General features: G+C 54.4%; 1 protein-coding gene across 1 annotated transcript in view; it reads right to left on the bottom strand.

The window, feature by feature from the left end:
• Positions 1-19,646, bottom strand: part of IQSEC2 (IQ motif and Sec7 domain ArfGEF 2) — a 37,539-nt gene that overhangs the window by 10,616 nt on the left and 7,277 nt on the right. Inside the window, 7 exon segments of the mRNA XM_043973708.1 lie at positions 896-1,018; positions 1,374-1,535; positions 2,058-3,097; positions 3,672-4,067; positions 4,401-4,713; positions 12,606-12,701; positions 19,606-19,635. Coding sequence (XP_043829643.1) covers positions 896-1,018; positions 1,374-1,535; positions 2,058-3,097; positions 3,672-4,067; positions 4,401-4,713; positions 12,606-12,701; positions 19,606-19,635 — 2,160 coding nt within the window.

The following is a 19,646-nucleotide window of genomic DNA, read 5'->3' as shown; positions in this document are numbered from 1 at the left end:
AAGCTGCTATGGGCTAAAACCTATTAGGTGTCTCCACTGAGTCAGGCATCAATATGGTGAGCACCCACGATACCTAAAGAGGGACGAACAAGACCAGGTCAGAAACGGAGCAGGTCAAAGCTTCCTCGCTGATTAGCAGTGGGATTGAGCCCATGAGTGTCTGGTGTACTTCTTGCCCGGACAAGATCAGGAGACCCAGTCTTGGAAATAAATGCTCAAATGAATGGTTCCAGACTAAACTAGAAAGACCTCTAGGAACTGGTGTAGAGAAAAGTGAACAAAACTAGAACAGTTTCTACACTGACAACAATACTTGGTCAATGACATGAGGAACCCCGAGTCCAGAGGACTGAAGATCAAATACACCACTCATCTCCTGCTTATAAAGCCCAGTGAGACCTACGTGTTTGGACAGAGCCAATGAGGGTATTTGTTTTGTCAGATGCTGCTGGGTTGTTAGGAGAGCTTTCTTTTTCTTTTTTTTTTTTTTTTTAGTGAGGCAATGGGGGTTAAGTGACTTGCCCAGGGTCACACAGCTAGTAAGTGTTAAGTGTCTGAGGCCGGATTTGAACTCAGGTATTCCTGACTCCAGGGCCAGTGCTCTATCCACTGCGCCACCTAGCTGCTCCCTGAGAGCTTTCTTTTTCAAGGGGTTGAGGGGGGGAGTTGTAAAGTGGGAGGGAGAAAATAAATGGTTGTGAGATTTTTTCCTTTTTTTCCCTTTTTTTTTTTGGTTGTGAGATGTTTTTAAAAAATGATATCCTTATTTTACAAAGGCAAGAAACTGAGGCCCACAGGGACAGAGGGGCTTGTCCAAGGCAGCCCACCTCTACTCGACTCTCCTTCTTCACAAACGGGAGCTTCTGCTCTGGCACTGCCTCTGGGGATGGCTCACCTGAAGGCCTCAATGAGCCGTTCCACTTTTTGGGCCTCTCCCTGTACCCGGATGTGGGACTGGAACCTTCGCAGAGCATCATCCAGATCCATGGAGGAGAAATCCATCTCATCCACCACACAGCTGTTTGAGGACCCGAGACAAGGAGAGTGTGTGCCCTTTAGCTGGTTATCAGCCTTCCCCCACTCTCCTTCCCTGGGCCCATAGTATGGCAGAGGTGCTAGGGATCTAACCTTAAGCCCCAGTCCAGCCCCTTCATTGACAGGCTCATATTGGGGACAGTACTTGTCTAAGGTCACACTGCTAGCAAGTAGTAGAGCCAGGGCTGGAACCCTCAAAGACTGACAATCCCCACCCCCTTGTTGTAGAAGAAGAGAGGGAGGTCTTGAGACTTGAAAGGGGCGCTAGGCAAAAGGAGAGGGTCACCCAAGGGACCACCCTCAGGCCACACCTTCCCTCCCACTCCGCCCCTTCTCACTCGAGCACGTCCCTGTTGAACTGTTTTTGACGGTTGCCCAGAAACTCCCCAATCATCTGGCGGCTCAGGCCCTTCCGCTCCAGGATAAAGTGGGCGACCCCCACAGGCGTATCTGACAAGAAGCCGCGTTCGATCAGGTACTGGATGCCTTTCTCTGGTTTCCTGGGGAGAATTCGGTTACTACCAATAAGAATCAAAGTGATTTCCAGAATACTGTATACAGGTGTACATGGGCTACCTGCTGCACATAGGCACATCCACAGGTAAACACCTTAAGCAGGTAAACACGCAGTGTGCATCCTATACGTGTACATGTATGACGCTCTTTTTTTTTTTTGGTGAGGCAATGGGGGTTAAGTGACTTGCCCAGGGTCACACAGCTAGTAAGTGTCAAGTGTCTGAGGCTCGATTTGAACTCAGGTCCTCCTGAATCCAGGGCCGGTGCTCTATCTACTGCACCACCTAGCTGCCCCCATGGATGACACTCTTGAGCCCATACGCAAAGTATTATTAGGTGGTTCACATGCAGATTGGGCCCAAGGTCCCCCAGGGTGTGACCACATGGAAACAAAGCCATATGTCTTCCAGATCACTAGAGTACAGGGGAAGGAAGGGGTTGAAAAGGGAGAAAAGAAGGCAGAGGAGGAGGTGAGACGCAGGAAGGCCGAGTCTGGGGAAACCTACTTGTTAAAGAGGTTGAGGCCTATGCGGTAATGCCGTCTCTGGACCACGTCATTGTTGAAGGCTGGTGAGTCCCAACTGTGCCTGGTCTCCCGCTGATAAGTCTGGGAGCCCAGTGGGGCTGGGGGCTCCCGCAGGCTGTCTCTCGAGGAAGACCCTGAGCTGCAGTTGATGGTCTCATTTGAGTTGGTGGTGCTGTTCAAGCTATCGGGCTCCCCATCGGAGTTGTCACCGCCGCCGCCGCCGCCACCGCCACCACCGCCACCACCACCACTGGCCACTGGAGCCGAGCCAGCCTCACACTTGCCCATAAGGATTCGGCTGCCACCACCTCCAGGGGGGCCGCCACTGTTGAGGGCAGAGGTTCCAGGGGGAGGTGGGGGGGGCCCCAGGCTGCTGGCTTCAGGGGCTGGATAGTGGCGCAGGGGGTGAGGGGGTCTCCCAGGCGGTGGTGGCTCTGGGTGCTGCTGCAAGGTTCCATGGGGGCTGCCAGTCCCACCAGCCTCATAGTTGCCCAGCTGCCGGTGAATAGACCCCCGGTCAGAGCGGTCACTGAGGTCCACAGAGCTATCACTGGGTGGTTCAATGGTCAGCAGCGGAAGGTGTGCTGCCCGCAGGCGGAAGTCCCTGCATTCAAGGCAGGGGGGGCCCCGGCGGGCCCCCAGGTCTTCCTCCCGAGCATTAGCAGCCCCAGGTTGGGGGGGTGGCAAAGGTGGCTGTGGAGTGTCGCTGCTGCTGATGGGGTGGTCCGGGGAAAGCGGGGACACAGGCCCAGTGGCTTCATCCAGGTAGAGGGTCACGTCACTGAAGGAAGTGCCTGTGCTGTCCCCATGGTGGTCCCGGTCCCGGACCTCTGCCTGCTCTGGGAGGGGCCCTGAGACTTCCACTCTTCCTGGCTCCACTGTCTCTTCCTCCTCCTCCTCCTCCTCCTCCTCCTCCTCCTCCTCCTCTTCCTCCTCCTCCTCCTCCTCCTCCTCCTCCTCCTCTCCCCGAAGACTGTGACAGTTCAGGGCCTCATCAATCGATTCTGCCAAGGACTTCACCTGTTCCTCATAGGTTTGCAGGGAAAGGGGAAAGAAGGGCAAAAAGGTGGGAGGAAAGGGTGCAGGACCCATCAGTCAATCCAAAGAGAAGATGCACTGTACCCTGCCCCTCCCTCCTTCTCACCAAAACTCTCAGTATTCCTCTCTCCAGGACCGTCAAGACACCCAGGGGTCACTCAGACTTGGTTAGGTTTAGGCTTTGGGGATTTCTGCAGGTGGGGCATTCCTGGTACGGAAACTCCCTCCATGGATGCAGAATAGCCACTTTATTTAACTTCTGGGCTTAGAGGGATTAAGTGCTTCCTCCAATGTCACACAGTCAGTATGTATCGGCAGGACTGGAACCCAGTTCTTCCCGCCTCAAAAACCTGCCAATGGTTCAGTAACTGTTTGTGGAATGAAGGCAGTAGGGGAAATCAGTGACCCTTGACCTTGTCTTGTCCCAAATGACCCCTGAGCTCCATTTTCCTCTCTGTTCCTGCCACAAGGCCCTGGGCCCAGGAGTGAGGACCCAATGGGCACTCACCACTTAATTACTGAAGGGTCTAAAGGGAGGTGAGGGAAGAGGCCTCACCTGCTTGGAGAAGGAGTCTTCCAACTCGGTGATATCATTGGAAAACTCCCCAGAGGTGGTGACGGAACTGCCTCCATCCAGGCCACTGCAGGAGCCACCGTAGGGGAGGCCACGCTCTAGGCGATGGGCCCGGGCCCCTGCCATAGCACCTTCATCCAAGGAGGCTGGTTTGCCCTCAAAATAAGGAGCGTTCTGGCCCTTGTCATACTCCTCAAAGGAAAACTGCATGCGCATGTTGGACAGAATGATGCGCCTGGACATGCGGCTCTCCGAGGCTGAGCTTCGCAGCCTCTCAAAGTTCTTGTTCATTCGGTACTGGCGGAAGGCCGTCTGGATGGTGCGTGCTGCCCGCCGGCTGAGAAATGGGCCACCATACTTCCGCTCCAGCATCTCCACCTGAACAGGAGGAAAGGAAAGAGAGGACGAAGGAAGGAGAAAATAGGGAAGGCAAAGAGGAAGAAAAGAAAGAAGAGGGAGAGGATGGTGAAAAGGAGACGGGGAGGGGGGAGGAAGAAGGAAGGAAGGAAGAGAAAGGAGGAAGGAAAGAAAGGACAGAAAGAAGGGATGGAGGAAAGGAGAGAAGGGAGGAAGATGGAGGAAAGAAGAATGCAGATAAGAGGAGGAAGAAGGCTAGGCCAGGGGAAGGCTCCCCATGGATTGCTAGAGAAGCCAAAGCCAGTTGGGAGGGGTCTGGAATGGCCCGGAAGACGCCCCACCCTCCACACCTACCTTCTTGTCCTGCAGGTCTGTGGAGAGCTCGTAGCTGTCAGACAGGGCCTTGGACCTCTTCATCTCTTCTTCCTCCTGCTTTCGGAGTGCTAAGCTGGCAGGCTGGAGACGAGCCCGCTGGGCCCAGGGCAGGCCAGTGGCAGCAGACGGACCAGGCATGTGGACATGGCAGGCAGCAGGGGGCAGCTCATAGGGGTCCGACAACTTGGCGAACTCGCTGACAACACCACTGCCCCCGCAACGGTAAGGGGCCTGGCTTTCCGGACTGTCGGCCCCGACGCCCAGATCACTGGACGGGGCATCGCCCTCCACACTGCAGGAGGGTAAGGGATGGATGGGGCCGGGGACCTGAGCAACCTTGCTCTGGGGTCCCTGATGGCCCCCTCCCAGTTCTAACTGGCCACTTGGTCTGGGCTTCAGCTTTCCCAGGCCTCTCCCTCACCCACAGATCAGAGGCTGAACTCTGCTCGCCACCCCCAGCACAGGTACCAGGGATTGGAAAGGAGGAGAAGCCACATCAAGGCTGGCATGGAGGATTCCAGGGTAAATGTGCAGGGCGCCTCCCTTCTCTTTCCCTCCTTTCTTATTATTTCTCTCTTCTCTTCTCCTCCCCCCACCCTTCTCCCTCTGGCCCTGCCTCTTCCTCCTCCTTGTCTTCCCTCCAACACCCAGTTTCCTCTCTCCTCACAGGTAGAGGGCAGCTCTTCGGGACCATTTCTCTTTCTTCCTCATCTCTTCCTCCTCCAGGGTGGTCAGTGCCACCCTGGGTAGCCCAAGGGAGCAGCAGGTGGCCTGGCAGGGGGTTGTCAGGCAAACCTCCCTCCTTCCCTTCCTGGGCACCTTTGGGAGGCACCTAGGCTCTTGCTACCATGGTAACCTGGCTGCCAGGGAACGGAGAGCAGCTAAGGATGCAGCGATCCCAAAGCTGGGGGATCCTTTGGCCCAGGAAGACCACAGGGGGAAGGGGGGGGGCGGCGGCACTGGCTCATCAGGGCCGGGGGAGCCTTGGCAAAGAGGGAGGGTAGACGTCGATCACAGGTTGACAAGATTGGGGGGGCCATGGCCTGGTGAGGGGATCAAGGATCAACATGCTCCATCTGGGAAGCCTGGGGGGCCTTGCAGAGCCTCAACACTGAGGCCCACAACCCCCTAGTGCACCCTGTCTCTGTGCTTCTCCTTTAGGTCTTTCCTGACTATGTCTCTCTTCTTTCCCCATCTCTGCCTCTCTCAGTCTTCTTTTCTCTCCTGATTCTCCCCATATGTCTCCCATCTTCCTCTCCATTTCCCAACCCCACTGTAATCTTCCCCTCCTTCTGTCTCCCTCCTTTCCCCCTCCATCTCTGTCTCCCCCTAAGCTCAGCCACCTCCCCAAGCCCCAGCAGATGGGGGGGGCTGGGGATGGACACAGTTGCTATGGAAATGGAGGAGGGGGTTGGCCAGTTGCCATGGCTTCCAAAGCAGGAAGGAGCCTCTGGATGAGGGGAGGCATCACCTTGGCAACCAGGGACCTGTCAGCCCCCCAGGCCTGGAATGGGGAGCCCACAGAAGGCGTTATTTAAGTAGACTTCCTCTTCTATCTCCCACCCCCAATCCCAGAGCTCCTCACAGCCCAGATTGCTTGAACAAGCTCATGTGAGGCCCATGCTGAAGCCCCCCCCCCCCAAGCCACCCGTGAACTGCCTCTACTTGGCATTCAAGGCCCCAGCCTCTGACTCCCAATTTCATACTTGAGTCCCTCCCCACCTTTCTCAGACCTGACAAGGAACAGCCCCATTTCTTCAGCTGAAGGGATCAAAGTCAGAGCACAGGGCACTGCTTGATTCTGATGAGTCGTGGAAATCCCAAAACAATGGGGAGAGAATAAGGGGAATGCTACTGGACAGGGCCACTTGGGGAAGGAAGTAGCTGAGCCCACCCCACCAAAGACCAGTCACCCAGGGAGCTTGAGTTCTTACCATGAGCCCCTCTCCCAGGGAGGCCTCCGATGGGGCCTTCTCTCTATGCCCTTCCTGGCCTGGCCCACATTCCTCCCCTTCTCCAGGCCAGGCTCCTTCTCCTTTCCCCTGTCCCTCGTTCCACCTGCCATCCCAGGAAGCCTGGATTCACTCCCTTTCTTCCCTGCCCTGGTTGAATGGGTCAGTTGGGCCAGTGACTTGCCCTCTAACTCCAGGGCCTCTGACCCAACCCACAGCAAGCCCCAGTGATGGGCATCTAGGCGCCATTCCCAGATCTCTTTACAGGAGGAAACAGCAAAGGCAGGTCAAGAGAAGCAAATGGAAAAGTGAATTCTGCAGGCGAGTAGGTGGTCTTCCAGAGGCTCGATGAAAACAAGAAGCCCAAGGTTTGTCACTGCCCATCTCCAAGGCTCAGGCAGCTGTAAGCCAAGAGCCCCTCCTACTTCTTGAAGCTCCTGAGTTATTGGCCCCATTCAGTGTCAAGGCCTAGTTGCTAAGGCCTCAAAAAGGGTAAGTGACTGAGGATTTAGTGAGTGACTGAATTCTCACCAAGGCACAAATGCTAATGCATCTTTAGAGCCCCGCAGGTGTGCACTCGAGTGCGAGCGTGCACGCGTGTGCACGCGCGCGCGCGCACACACACACACACACACACACACACACACACACACACACACACACTGCTCCACCACCACCCTGTTTACAGAATGCTTTCCTCACAACAACCCTGTGAGGTAGGTGGGCCAACTGCAACCCTGATTTTACAAATGAAGAGACTGAGGCTCAGACAGAAGTGACTTGTCTAAGGTCACACAGCTAAGATCTCCAGGAAGCAGTGAGTGAGCAGGCCGAGATTCATGCTACCAATACTCCAGGCCCCTGGTGTGTGTCCCAAGCAGAGGCCTAGTGTCAGGCTCGCTCATCCTCACCCCCAGCCAGGCAGCCAATGAAGTATTTTCAGCCAACCCTAAGGCACCTCATTTTACAAACAGCAGAAAGCAAGGCCCGAGAGGACTCGCCAAGGAGGAAGAAGGAAGAAGGCAGAATTGCTTTTTATTGAAATGGGAGAGTTAAGGGGAAGAGACGGTCTGTCCGGGTCCAAGGCCTGGGATGGGGCAGGAGGCAGAAGCTTTGAAGTCGATAAATGGGAGGAATGGGGGGAGTGGCCGGGTTTCCCCATAAGTGTCCTTGATCACTTCACTCCCCCCATGCCAGTGGGACCAAGTTCCTAAGCCAGCCTCCCCTAGCTTCCTCTCCGCAGACCAGCTACTTTCCAGGGGAACCAGGCTCCCCGAGTCCATGGGGGGCCAGGGCAGGGGCTAAGGATGACCATCGGCAGTGTTGTCCCTAAGGCCGGGGGAGAGGGAAATGTGAGAGCCCTGCTGAGGCAGCCTCCAGTTCTTCCCTTAAGGCTTTGGCTTCTGCATAGAGCTGAGGAGAGGAGGCAGGAATGGGGACCCTGAAGGGAGAGAGCAGCGTGGGGAGGGGCCCGCTTCCGAGCCAGGGCTCAGGGGAAGTACTCTCCAGCCGAGAAGGGTGGAGCCTCTGGACTTCCGGGTTACCTAGAAGCAGGGCTACTGGCCTCAGAAGGGGGGCAGCAGAACTGGTGGCCGTCCTCGTCATCCTCCATTAGCGCCTCGTCCCTGGGGTGGGGAGGGGGGGAGGGGCAGGAAAGGTCAAGGGGAGTGGAGAGAGGTGGGGCCGTGGGCAGCGGGCAACAGAGAAAGAGGGAGAGCTGCTGTTAGGCGGGCAGGGAGCTGGTCCTGGGGACGCTCCGGCCACAGGAAGGTGGACGGGAACGGGAGTGGGGGGGTGACAGCCCCTAACCCATGGCCCTATGTGACTCTGTTCCCCCGCCCATTCCAAGCCCCACCCCCAGGCCAGGCCTTGAGCCCCACCTACAGGAGTCGCACTGGAGGGGGTACCGAGAAGGAGCCCTCTGAAATGGCTGCTGAAGATTCTAGGCCCAAGGGAGGCCCAGGGCCACGAAATGGAGAGGACCCTGCAGCTCAGTCCCTCATCTTGGGCCTTCTGCGCCAGACCCTCCCTCTCCCCCTCCCCACAGCATCTCCTCCTGTCCTCTTTCCTTCCTCCTCTCTCATCTTCACCCCATTCTGAGCTCGCTCGCGCGCTCTCTCTCTCTCTCTCTCTCTCTCTCTCTCTCTGGGCCTTCCTTTTGAAGGAAGGAGAAACTCAGGTTCATAGAGAAGAAAGTTGCCCAAGTGTATCTAGAACCAGAACCCAGGTCTCCTAACTCTCACTTCAAGGTCTTTTCCACAGTTACCCCATCTATCACTGCTTCACTGGCCCACTATAGCGGTATTTCTCAGGACACATGGACTCCCAGGCCTGAGAAGGTAATCTTCTGGCCTAGAACCAACTACTCATCTCCTTAGGAATTCACCTCTGTCCACACATCCATCCACGCATCCAGCATCTACGGACCCACTGTCCTTTTGTCCATTCATGTGGCCACCCTTCTATGCATGCATACAAGGGTCAGCTGCCTCTTCCATTCAATTCTATCCAGCCCATACAACATTCCAGGTACAGTGAGGATACAGACACCAAGCCCACAACAAGGCCTGGCTTCGACTGGGATCATGGTTAGGGTTATTGGGGGAGGGGCATGAGAATCACCCAGAAAAGTAAATGCCAAGGTTGAGTTGGAGGGAAGAAGGGCCACATTTTCATCGATACAGGGAAGTTGCAATGACAAGGTTCCCAGGTACAGGTCAGTAACTTTTCCATGCCTTTGAGAACTGCCCAAGGTACTAATTGGGGAAATCAATCCTCAGAGTCCCCCAGTTAGAGACTACCTCCAGCTCAGGCTGCCACTCCCCCCTCTACAAAACAGTACCACATTTAAGACAGCTGGGGATGGGGGAGGGGGGATCAGGAACTGCCTCCAATAGCACCTGAGTTATGTTGTTTTGGGGTTTAAAAAAATCTATTTATTTATTTTGGTGGGGCGATGAGGGTTAAGTGACTTGCCCAGGGTCACACAGCTAGTAAATGTCAAGCGTCTGAGTTCGGATTTGAACTCAGGTCCTCCTGAATCCAGGGCCGGTGCTTTATCCACTGCAGCGCCACCTAGTTGCCCCACTGAGTTATGTTTTAGAGAAAGCAAAAGATTCTGAGCAGGGCAGGGGAGGAGGGAAAGCATTCTGAATATAAGGAACAGAAGTGGAAGATGAGATATCATACACAGGGACCAGTTCATCAGTCAGTCTGATGGGACACAGAGCCAACATCTCAACAGTGCCTATGATGTGTCAGGCACTGGGCTGAGAACTTCACAAATATCTCTGAGAGGGAGGTACTATTATTACCCACATTGTACAGTTGAGGATACTGAGGCAAACAGAGGTTTCAGTGACTTGCCCAGGATCACACAGCTAGGAGGGTCTGAGGCCGGATTTTAACTCCGGGCTTCTTTATTCCAGGTCCAGTGTTCTATCCATTGAGGATACATGAAGGGAGTCATAGGAAATAAGCCTGGAAAGGTAAATGGGAGGCCTTAAATACCAGGCTGAAGATTTTGTGTTTCATCCTAGAAGCAATAGGGAGCCATAGGAGATTTGTGAGTAGGGAGTGACACAGTCAGATCTATGTCTTAAGATTAGTAATTAGACAACTTTGGAGAAGGGAAAGACTGAAGAAGCAATAGTCCAGGCCTTACCTGTCCCACAATCCATCCACTCATCCATCATCCATCCGTCCACCCACCCACCCACCCATCCTTCCTTCCATCCTGGCTGACCAGCCATTCATCTACCCATGCAGACATTCATTCAACAAGCACCTTCCTAGATTCTGAGAGAACAAAGACAGAAAAAGGAAACATCTTCCTTCCCCCACCCCAGAAAGAGCTTATATTCTACTGGAAGAAACAATGAGCCACATGTAAATGGATGAGTCAAAGCAAGAAAATTTGAGGAAAGAGAAAGAATAACAACTGGGAGGACTCATGATGGCTTCCCATAGGAGATAGCATGTGAGCTTAGCCTTGAAGTTGTTGAAGAATTTGGAGAAATAGAGGTGCAGGCAGGAAAAGCCCCTTAGGCAATGGGGGCAGCTGATGTGGAATGCCAAGGTTGGGGAATGGGAAGTGGCTGCTTTTGGTGCTAGTGTAGATAAGGCCAAGAGGAATGATGTCAAGTTAGTCTGCCAAGGTCATCAGGGGCAAAAGGGCATCACTGAAGACACACAACTAGATATGTGTGGAGGAAGCAGGGAGACCACTACAGAGTAGCTAATCACCATGGTGTCTACGTGCAGAGTGAAAGGGCTGTGAGGAGAGGGAATGAGTGATGGGAGAGATTCTGGGAGGCTGATGCTGAATTTGGGAACCTGAGAGATGGAAAGGATGACAGTGCCTTTGCCAGAAGTAAGTGGGCAGGTTTGAAGGACAAGAGAATGAATGCTGCTTTGGACCTGCTGCATCTGAGACTCCACCCACAGGACACCCAACTGGAGATGTCCAAGGAGGAGTAGAGGACTGAATCACTGGAGCTTGGGAGAGACTCAGGCATGATGAACTGGAAGTGAGAGTTGAAGCTATGGGAGCTGAGCAGGTCACAGAGTCAGAAAAGAAGGTGACCCAGGACAGCCTTTGGGGTCACCCAAGCATAGAACACAAATATTGATCCTGCCAAGGGGGCTGAGGAGGAGTGATCATTCTGGTAGGAGAAGGGAAGGGGGAAAGGGCTCATTAAGCTCCATCAGTGGGCCAGGCTTTCCCAATATGAGCTCATTTGATAGGAAGAGAACAGAGGACTATCCCAAAAGCACAGGCCAAGAGGGTGGGGGTGGGGTGGGGGAGGGGACCAACAGGGCTAGAGTCGGGAAGGGTAAGGTGGAAGAAGAGGCCTTGTGATCTGGGGAAGGTGCTTCTGGGGACCGGTGATGTCAGGACAGCGAGGGGCTGAGAATTGAGGAGGAGATGAGGGAGTCAAGCCCACAAGTGGCCCCACTGCAGGACAGAGCAGGGTCATTTCAGGACGATGAGACCTGGCTGTATTTCTGGAGAATAAGGAATGTGCCCGTAGTTAATATGGAAGATGAGAAGGGATTTGATGATAAGAATAGCATTTAGGTTTACAAAGGAAGCATCTACTCTGTGCCAGGCACTGTGCTTAATTAACTAATATGATCTCAGGGGCAGCTAGGTGGCGCAGTGGATAAAGCGACAGCCCTGGATTCAGAAGGACCTGAGTTCAAATCCGGCCTCAGACACTTGGCATTTATTAGCTGTGTGACCCTGGCCAAGTTATTGCCCCACAAAAAAACCAAACCAAACCAAACCAAACCAAAAAACTAATACGATCTCATTGGCCCTTCATGACAGCCCTGGGAAGTAGGTGCTATTATGATACCCACTTTACAGTTGAGGAAACAGACAGCAGTGAAGTGACTTGCCCAGGGTCACAGAGTCAATATGTGTCAGAGGCCAATTTGACCTGAAGTTTCCCTGACTCTGGGCATCCCCTAGCTGCCTAGATGACAGGAACAAGCTCCCAGAGGAGATAGCAGGGAAGCAGTTGAAGGGCCACCTCCTCATCACAGCATGGAGCAGAGGAGGGGAGAAAATGCTGTAGATAGAAGCAAGGTTTGGAGCTGAGGTCACATGACCTCTGGGAGGTGTGGGCCAGAGCTGAGCAGCATGAGAAGACAAGGAAAGGCAGGTCAGAGGATGGGGGTGAGGGCCATGACAAGGAGCAAGGGGCAAAGGATTCCAGGGGAAAAACCAGCGTCTCATTGAACTGGTTAATTATAGGCTCAAGACGGTGAAGCTAAGGCAAGAGCTACCATCTCCAGAGCTCCCCAGTCAGTAAGCCTCCCACCCAGCATCCCCGGCGTCCATTCTGCCAATCATTCACCCATCTGCTGGTCCATCCGGCTGTCCATCCACGTATCTACCCCTCCATTCACCTCTTCAACATCTGTCCATCTCCCTACTCATCTGCATCCCCCCTCCCCCTGCCTCGACCAGATTCATCTTTCTTGAGGCTTGATCGCTCCTCCTTGTTCTAGTACTCTCCATGGCTCCCCACTGCCAGCAGGGTACAATCCATACTTCAGCTCATGCAGTGCCCTCTACTTAGATGGCACTCTCCCCAAGCTCCAACCCGTTTCATGGCCCGCTCAAAGGCTGCCACAGCCTTCCTCTGAACCCTCCCCAGAATATAGTGTGGCTGGCCAGGTCCTGGAGAGCAGTGTGGAGGCAAGGGGCAGGACTAACTCTTACCTGCTCTCAGTCGGCCTGCCTGGGGGGAGTAGCTGCATGGAGAGGAACACCTGGGCAGGACAGCAATACTGGTGGAGGGTGGGAGACTCTGCGGACCTGAGAGAAGACAGAGAAATATGGGGGAGAGACAGAGGGGAGGGAGGGTGGGAAAGAGGCCGAGAGGGAAGGAGACAGGGAGACACACAGGAGAGAAAAAGAAAGGAGGAAAGAGGAGGCAGAGGCAAGAGGGGAAGGGAGGGAAACCGAGGTAGAGGAAAGAGAGTTAGCAAAGGGGGAGAACGAGGTGACGGGCTGGGCACCGACAGTCAGAGAGAGACGAAGAGGTGACGAGAGACAAGGAGAGGAGCAAAATGACGGCAGCAAGGACATAGCTGCCTCCCCAGGCAGGAGGAGGAAGAGGAGGAGGAAGAGAGCCAGATCAAGGGCAGGGGTGAGAGTGATATGGCAAGAAGATGAAGGGAGAAGGAGAAAGGAGAGGGTGGGGGGAGAGACAAGAGAGGGAGGGGGAAGGAGGGGAGGAGAGGACGAAGGTGACAAAAGGAGAGAGAAGAGAGAGATGAGAACAGAGGGAGAAGAGGCAGAGAGGAGGGAAAAAGAAAACAGGAAGTCAGGAAGGGAAGACAGCACTGAAATCACAGACAGCAGCAGCAACAGCAAGGAAGGCAACACCCAGGCTGGTCAGCAACACACACAGGGCACGCGAACACCTGAGCCTAGGCAGCAAGGGCTGATGGGAATCAGGACTGGACAGCAGGGGGCCCTGCACAGCCACACCAGAGCCATGGGCCACCACAGGGTTAAGGAGAAAAGAGGGGAGAAAAACAGCAGCAGAGATAGGGCGAAAACAGAAACCCACAGAGGAGAAATGAAGCCGAGGAAGAGACAAAGACAGAGATAAGGGGGTGGGGGGGGGAGACAGAGACAGAGAAGCAGGAAACAAAGTGAGAGATGACACGGGAGCCAGAGACAGGGGAAGAGAGAAGACAGAGACAGCCAGCAGACTGCAGGAGAGAAGAGAGAGGGAAGACAGGAAGCAGAGATGGGGAGGAAGGGGTCAAGCAGAGAGGAGGCCGGCCGGCCGGGGAGGGGCAGAAGGTCTTGGCTGCTTGGCTGGGGCTCAGATCTGGGGCTGGGCACAGGCCCTATTCTTGGCTTCCCATCTAGACTTCCCATTTATGACTCAAGCCCAGGCAGCCCAGCCAGGCCAAGTCAGGGGAGCTCTGCTCTTGTTCTGCAGCTGGTCTCATTGATCCTGTCTAATCCCAGCCGGCCGGGTCCTGAGCCTGCCCTCTACCTCCACCCCGCCCCCCGCCCCCCGCCCCCCGCCCCCCCCCCACAAGGTGGAGAAGTCAGGGAAAAGGGGAAGGATAAAGCCAGGACCCAATGACCCTCTAGGTCCATCCCCAGCCAGAGAAAGGTAGGAAGACAGACCCAGAGAAAGGGGAGAGACATAGTTGGGTATGGGGGGAGGGGGTGATGGAGGGAAGAGACAGGGAGTGAGGACAGATAGACACTGGAGAGAAACAGTGGGAGACAGAAAACACACAAAGACTCCTGGGAGCCCCAGGCAGAGGGATTAGGAGGGGCTGCTCTCTGATATACACACCCACCCTTTGTCCTGCCAATCCAATTTCCCAGTCAGAGAACGGCGGAGCCAAATGGGAGCTTAGAAATCAGGTAATTCTCCCCTTTCCCATTTCACAGAAAAGGAAACTGAGACCCAGTGTCTGTCCCTCAGGCCTGGAAAGCAGGGACAAGTCAGCTTTGGGGAGAACAGACCAACTAGCACTTGGGAACCAGGTATGCCACTTACCTGCTCCCTTCAGGGGGCTCCATGGGGCTTGGGGGCCTCAGAGACAGAGGGGGGTGGGGGGCGCTAACCTACTTCGGACAGGCCAGGAAGGAGGAACCAGGGCGCTTGAAGTTGAGGTTGGGCGGGGCTGAGGCCGAAGAGCAGGGCAATGAGCCAGATGGGAACTGGAAACTCTGCTCAGGCCTGCCTCCCTCCCTGCCTCTCTCTCTCACTCAGTCAGTCCCTCATTCCCTCGTTCAAGGTCAGTCCTGTTGTGCACAGCCGCCCCCACCCCCCATTCTAGCATCTCCTCTGTGGGTCAGACTTAAGTATCCCTGGCTCTCAGTTTCCCTTTCTATACAATAAACAGAAACTGTCCTAGGTTCACCAGAGTCCTGAAAAGAGGCTGAGAGACATGACCCTGTGATCCCCAGCCCCTTCATTACATGGGGCCATTTCCGAGCCAGAAGTAGGGTTTAGGGACTGTGCCTCTCCCAGAGGGGAAAGCTAAGTCCCAAGATGGGGAAGGTGAGGAGTAGGTAGAGCCCCACTCCCCTTCCTCTTCTGAGCGCTCATTCCCTGTGGGAGAGACAAGGAGGAAAGAATGGAGAATGTGTGGCCTTTTCTGGCCAGGGAGGGAGCAGGGTGAAGAGGGAGAAGGAAAGAGAGAGGAGCCTGAAGCCTTTGGACGTGGGCTGGGCCCAGCCACCAAATGGCTTGGACTGGCCTAGATTCCCCCACAATGGGCCTGAGCTGGAGAAAGAGGTAGATGGGCACTCTCTCCTCCCCTCACAAATGGGCCCCGGCTCCCTGTCCACCCTTTGCTGCCCCTGGCTTCCAGACACTCACATGTCCCCTTGCCAGCCTCCCTTCTGATGCAGGCCAAAGCTCCTGGATCATCCCTCTTGACTCAAAGCTTTGGCCTCATCCCCCCTGCGCAGCTCATGCGGTGCTCAGTCTGGGCCTTTCTCGGGCTCCTCAGCTTTGCCAGGCCCAGGATGCCCATATGTACAGATGCTCATGTCAGCTGGGTCACCCTTCCCCTCTCCTGATTGGCCCCCCGCCATAGCTTCAGTTCCAAACTTTCTCTTCTCCCCAAGCACCCCAACTCATGTCCAGGCTTTTGGAGACTTGGCATGGGTGGAGGAGAGTGGGGCCACCACCATCTCCCCAGTCCTGGAAGCTGCTGAGGCAGACCCCCCACACAGGAGCTGGTCTGGCAGAGTCCTGTTGAGGTGTAGTCCACACACCTTCACTCCCCCCCACACACACACACACTCACAGAGCAATTGCTGTCTCATTAGATCTCAGCCCAGATTTGTGAAGTTGGTATTTATTGAGGCTGCTGCAGGCCTGCTATTAGGCAGGAAGACCTGAGTTTATATACAGCCTCAGGCACTTCCCAGCTGTGGGACCCTGGGCAAGTCACTTTGCTAATGCTGTCTGCCTTGGTTTCCCCATTGGTAACAAGAGCACTGCAAAAATAACAGCACTCTCCTCCCAGGGTCATTGAGAGATATTTGTAATGCACTTGGCATAGCTTAAAGCGCTAGGGAAACGTTAAGGATGATTCAAGTGTAAGATCTGCCATTTGTTGCTAGTGAGTTTCCAAAGGAATATAATGTGTTGAGAACCTTTTGGATGCTGACTCTATCACCCAGGGTCTTCATTGTCTCTCCCAACTTCTGGTCATCTGAAAATCTGCTAAGCAGACCCCAGGCAGGCCTTGTGGAAGCTGCAGCTCGGGGCCAGCCAGAGACCCCCTTCTTGGGGTTGACGTTGCATTCTTGGTGACTATTCTTGAGTTCTGACCAAACCCATCTGCTTGTGCTGTCATGTAGTCAATGCCCATCCATCTTGTCCCCAATGCTCTCCTGAAATCTAGGTACCCTGTGGCCATGGCACCCCCTGTCTCCCATCCAAAGAGGAAGTGGGGGAGGGGCAGCTAGGTGGCACAGTGGATAGAGCACTGGCCTTGGATTCAGGAGGACCTGAATTCAAATCCAGCCTCAGACACTTGACACTTACTAGCTGTGTGACCCTGGGCAAGTCACTTAACCCTCATTGCCCCACAAAAAAACCCAAAACCAACCCCCCCAAAAAAAACAAAACAACAACAAAGAGGAAGTGGGGTTAGTCAGGCCTGGCCTGCTCTGGAGCGAGGCTTTCTGACTCTGAAATCACCTCTCCTCTTTCTAGATCATCTCCTTCCTGACCCTATCAGGGATTTTCCCAGGAATCAAAGTCAAACGTCCTAGCCTGGAGTTTGCAGGCATTCTGGTCTCTTCCCTCTTTTGCAAACACAACTCCCTCTACCATTCTCTAGTCTTGTTTTCCATGATCTTTCCAATACTCCTCCGTAGTGCTCTGCTGTCCCACCGGCCAGTTCTTGCCATCAACTCTCCTGGGGACTAGGTGACTTGAAATCACTAGGGGCAGCATGGTGCTCTCTCCCCTACCTGGGGCATCTGCCGTATTTCTCTTCTGTTACGTCCAGGCCAAAGGTCATTCTTTCTCCTTGACAGAGACCATAGAAGCCAGAGGAAGTTCGGGCAACTCCTCCTCGTCTCTGATGTCTGGGAATCATGATCCCATCCATCCCAAGCAGCAGTTACTTCCCTTATCTCCTTCTCTCTCAGCTTTGTTTGGTCTTAGCTCCCCTGGCCAGCCTCGGCTCAGTGCTTTGGACTTTTCCAGTCTGCTTCTGTTCTTGGAGTCTGGGATCCAGTGACACCAGCCTCCTGGTTGGCCCTCCCACCCAACACTCCATCTCCTTCCTCCATGCATGTTCCCTGAATGTCCTCTAACTTCCCAGGCTTCTTCTAAGTCTCAGCTAAAAAGCCCACCTTCTCCAGGAAGCCTTCCCTCTGGTGATTATGTCAAACTTCTCCAGGAGAGATCTCAGTTGTACAGAATTGTTTGTATATCGTCACCCTTGATTTGGCCTTTCTTTGTATCTCCAGTGCTTAGCCCACAGTAGGCCACAGATTGGCACACAGTAGGTACTTCATAAATACTTTTGGTTTTCCGCACAGTGTTTACAGAGCCATGCCACCTGCCCTGGCCTCCATCTTCTTGAAGATGTCAGTTGGTTAGGGAGCTCCCTGTGCAGCCACATTGTATCTTCTCCTGGGCTAACTTGCTATTCTGAATTTTAGTCCATGAGATTCTACACACTCTTCCTCCAAAACCTTCAAAACTAGCTCTCCCCAAATCTTGGGTTTATTATTTATTTCCTCTCCTCCAGCACAAACTCCAGGGAAGAATGGTCACTTTCCCTCAGGGATCCCATCATTCCTTTCCCTTCCTTTGGATGAGAATCAATTTCAACTTCTTGGAGCCTCACTTCTGTCATCTGCAAAATGGAGCTAATACCCCACCATGAGCCAGACGTGAGAATGAGGACAAAGAAGGGAAACTCAGCATCAACATTAGTCTGAGCAGTTTGGTTCTGGGTTCTCACCCCCTGGGTTAAGGTGCAGTCTTTTGTTCAGACATTCAGTCCCTGGAGCCCTGTGTGGACACAAGCCATAGCCAGACACAAGTAGTGCCACACCAAATGCACCTCTACCAGGGACACACACACACACACACACACACACACATCCTTACAATGAGCCACAGCTGACACTCTGAGACACTGGCACCTGTCCCCCAACTGGGAGGCTCTCATTCTGGCTGGGACTCCAGCAGGGCCAAGGCTATTCTGGGTATCCATCTCTCTCTCTCTCTCTCTCTCTCTCTCTCTCTCTCTCTCTCTCTCCCCCCCCCCATGCCTCCCTCCAGCTGCATGGTTGACTCATCGCCAGAGCTACTAATTACAGCCGTCAGAGACGCCAGGGATGGGTGGGGAGGGGAGGGGGAAATGCAGGCGGCCTCATGGGTTATTTTGGTAACTGCCTGACCTCCCTCCCCTCTGCCCTCCCCCCACCCTGGGGTCACCCAGTCAGCCCCCTGTGGCAGGGAGACACTCAAAGAACCTCAAAGGCCAACTCCAGTAGGACATGCACCTCAATTTCCCAAGGAGGAAGACTGAGGCCCAGGACAACAGAGCTCCCCCTCAAGGTCCAACAGCCAATGGAGAAGCCAGTCAACGTAAGGGTATGTAAGAGAACATTCAGAGAGAGGAAACACTTGGCTGCGCCTTCTCCCCCTCTCCCTGGCTTAGAATCAGAGACACAGAGAAGGTCAGAGCCGGAAGAAGCTCCTCGTCTCCTCACAGGCTTGGGACCAATCTGCACCAAAAGTGGCCTTGGAGCCTGGGGCCCCGAGTGCTGGGGCTGGGGGGCAGGTGAGAGAAGACTCCATCCTAAGCTTGTGAGCCCTCTTTAAGGCTCTTGCTTCTGTTCCCTGGTTCTCCCCTTTTCCAAACTGGCATTGGGAAAGGGGTTGGGGCCATCCCCTGCCCCTGCGGATCTCTAGAGAGGAGGGGGTGGGCCAGGGAAGGGGAGGAAGCCTGCTGCAGACAGCTCCCCAAGGCACAATGGGGTCCCTTCCTTTCTCACACCCTAGTAGCTGTGGTTTCTCTTGACACCACATTTCTGTTGTCAAGGGAACTCTGCAAAGAAGTGTCAATATCTATAGCCCCCACCCCACCACACACGTACTCCTTCACTCCCTCCTGCATCCCCTTAGCAACCTCTGCTCACTGGCACTTCTCCCCCCTCCAGGCCTGGCTTCTCACAATGTGACCTTAGCCCACCTCAGCTTAGCTTCCTACCCTCGCACTTGATAGTTGGGGGAACTCAAGGCCCATAATAAGGTTGAGACTTGTCCAAGGTCACACAACAAGTCAGGAAGAACTGGAGGTCTGAGTCATCAGCCAAGGTCTAGGGCCCACATTTGGGCTGAGCCAGCAGGAAGGAGGCCGAGGGGCCAGGCCTCACCCTGTCTCTTCCTAGTGCCAGATCTCCCCCTCTGTCCTTCCCAGATGCCAACCAAAATTTCTCCCAGTCTGCCCTTGTGTCCCAGATGTTGGACCTCATCCTAACCCCTCCCCAGTGCCAGAAAGAACTTTTCTTGTTCCCCCTTCTGTTCCTCCCAAATGTTGGATCACACTCAGTCCCTCCCCAGTACCAAACAGATGTTTCTCTCCTCTAATCCATCCCTCCCAAATGTAGCTTGCACTCTGCCCCTCCCAGATGCAACAGCCAGCAATGGCCCCCCACCCCCATCCTCTCCCTCCCACCCAAAAGAAAACAGACTGACCTGACTGTTCTCGAATTCTCCCCATCTGACCTGTAAAAGGG

This window comes from Dromiciops gliroides, chromosome X, assembly GCF_019393635.1.
Source record: "Dromiciops gliroides isolate mDroGli1 chromosome X, mDroGli1.pri, whole genome shotgun sequence".
Lineage (NCBI taxonomy): Eukaryota > Metazoa > Chordata > Mammalia > Microbiotheria > Microbiotheriidae > Dromiciops > Dromiciops gliroides.
This window is presented reverse-complemented; position numbering and strand designations above follow the sequence as displayed.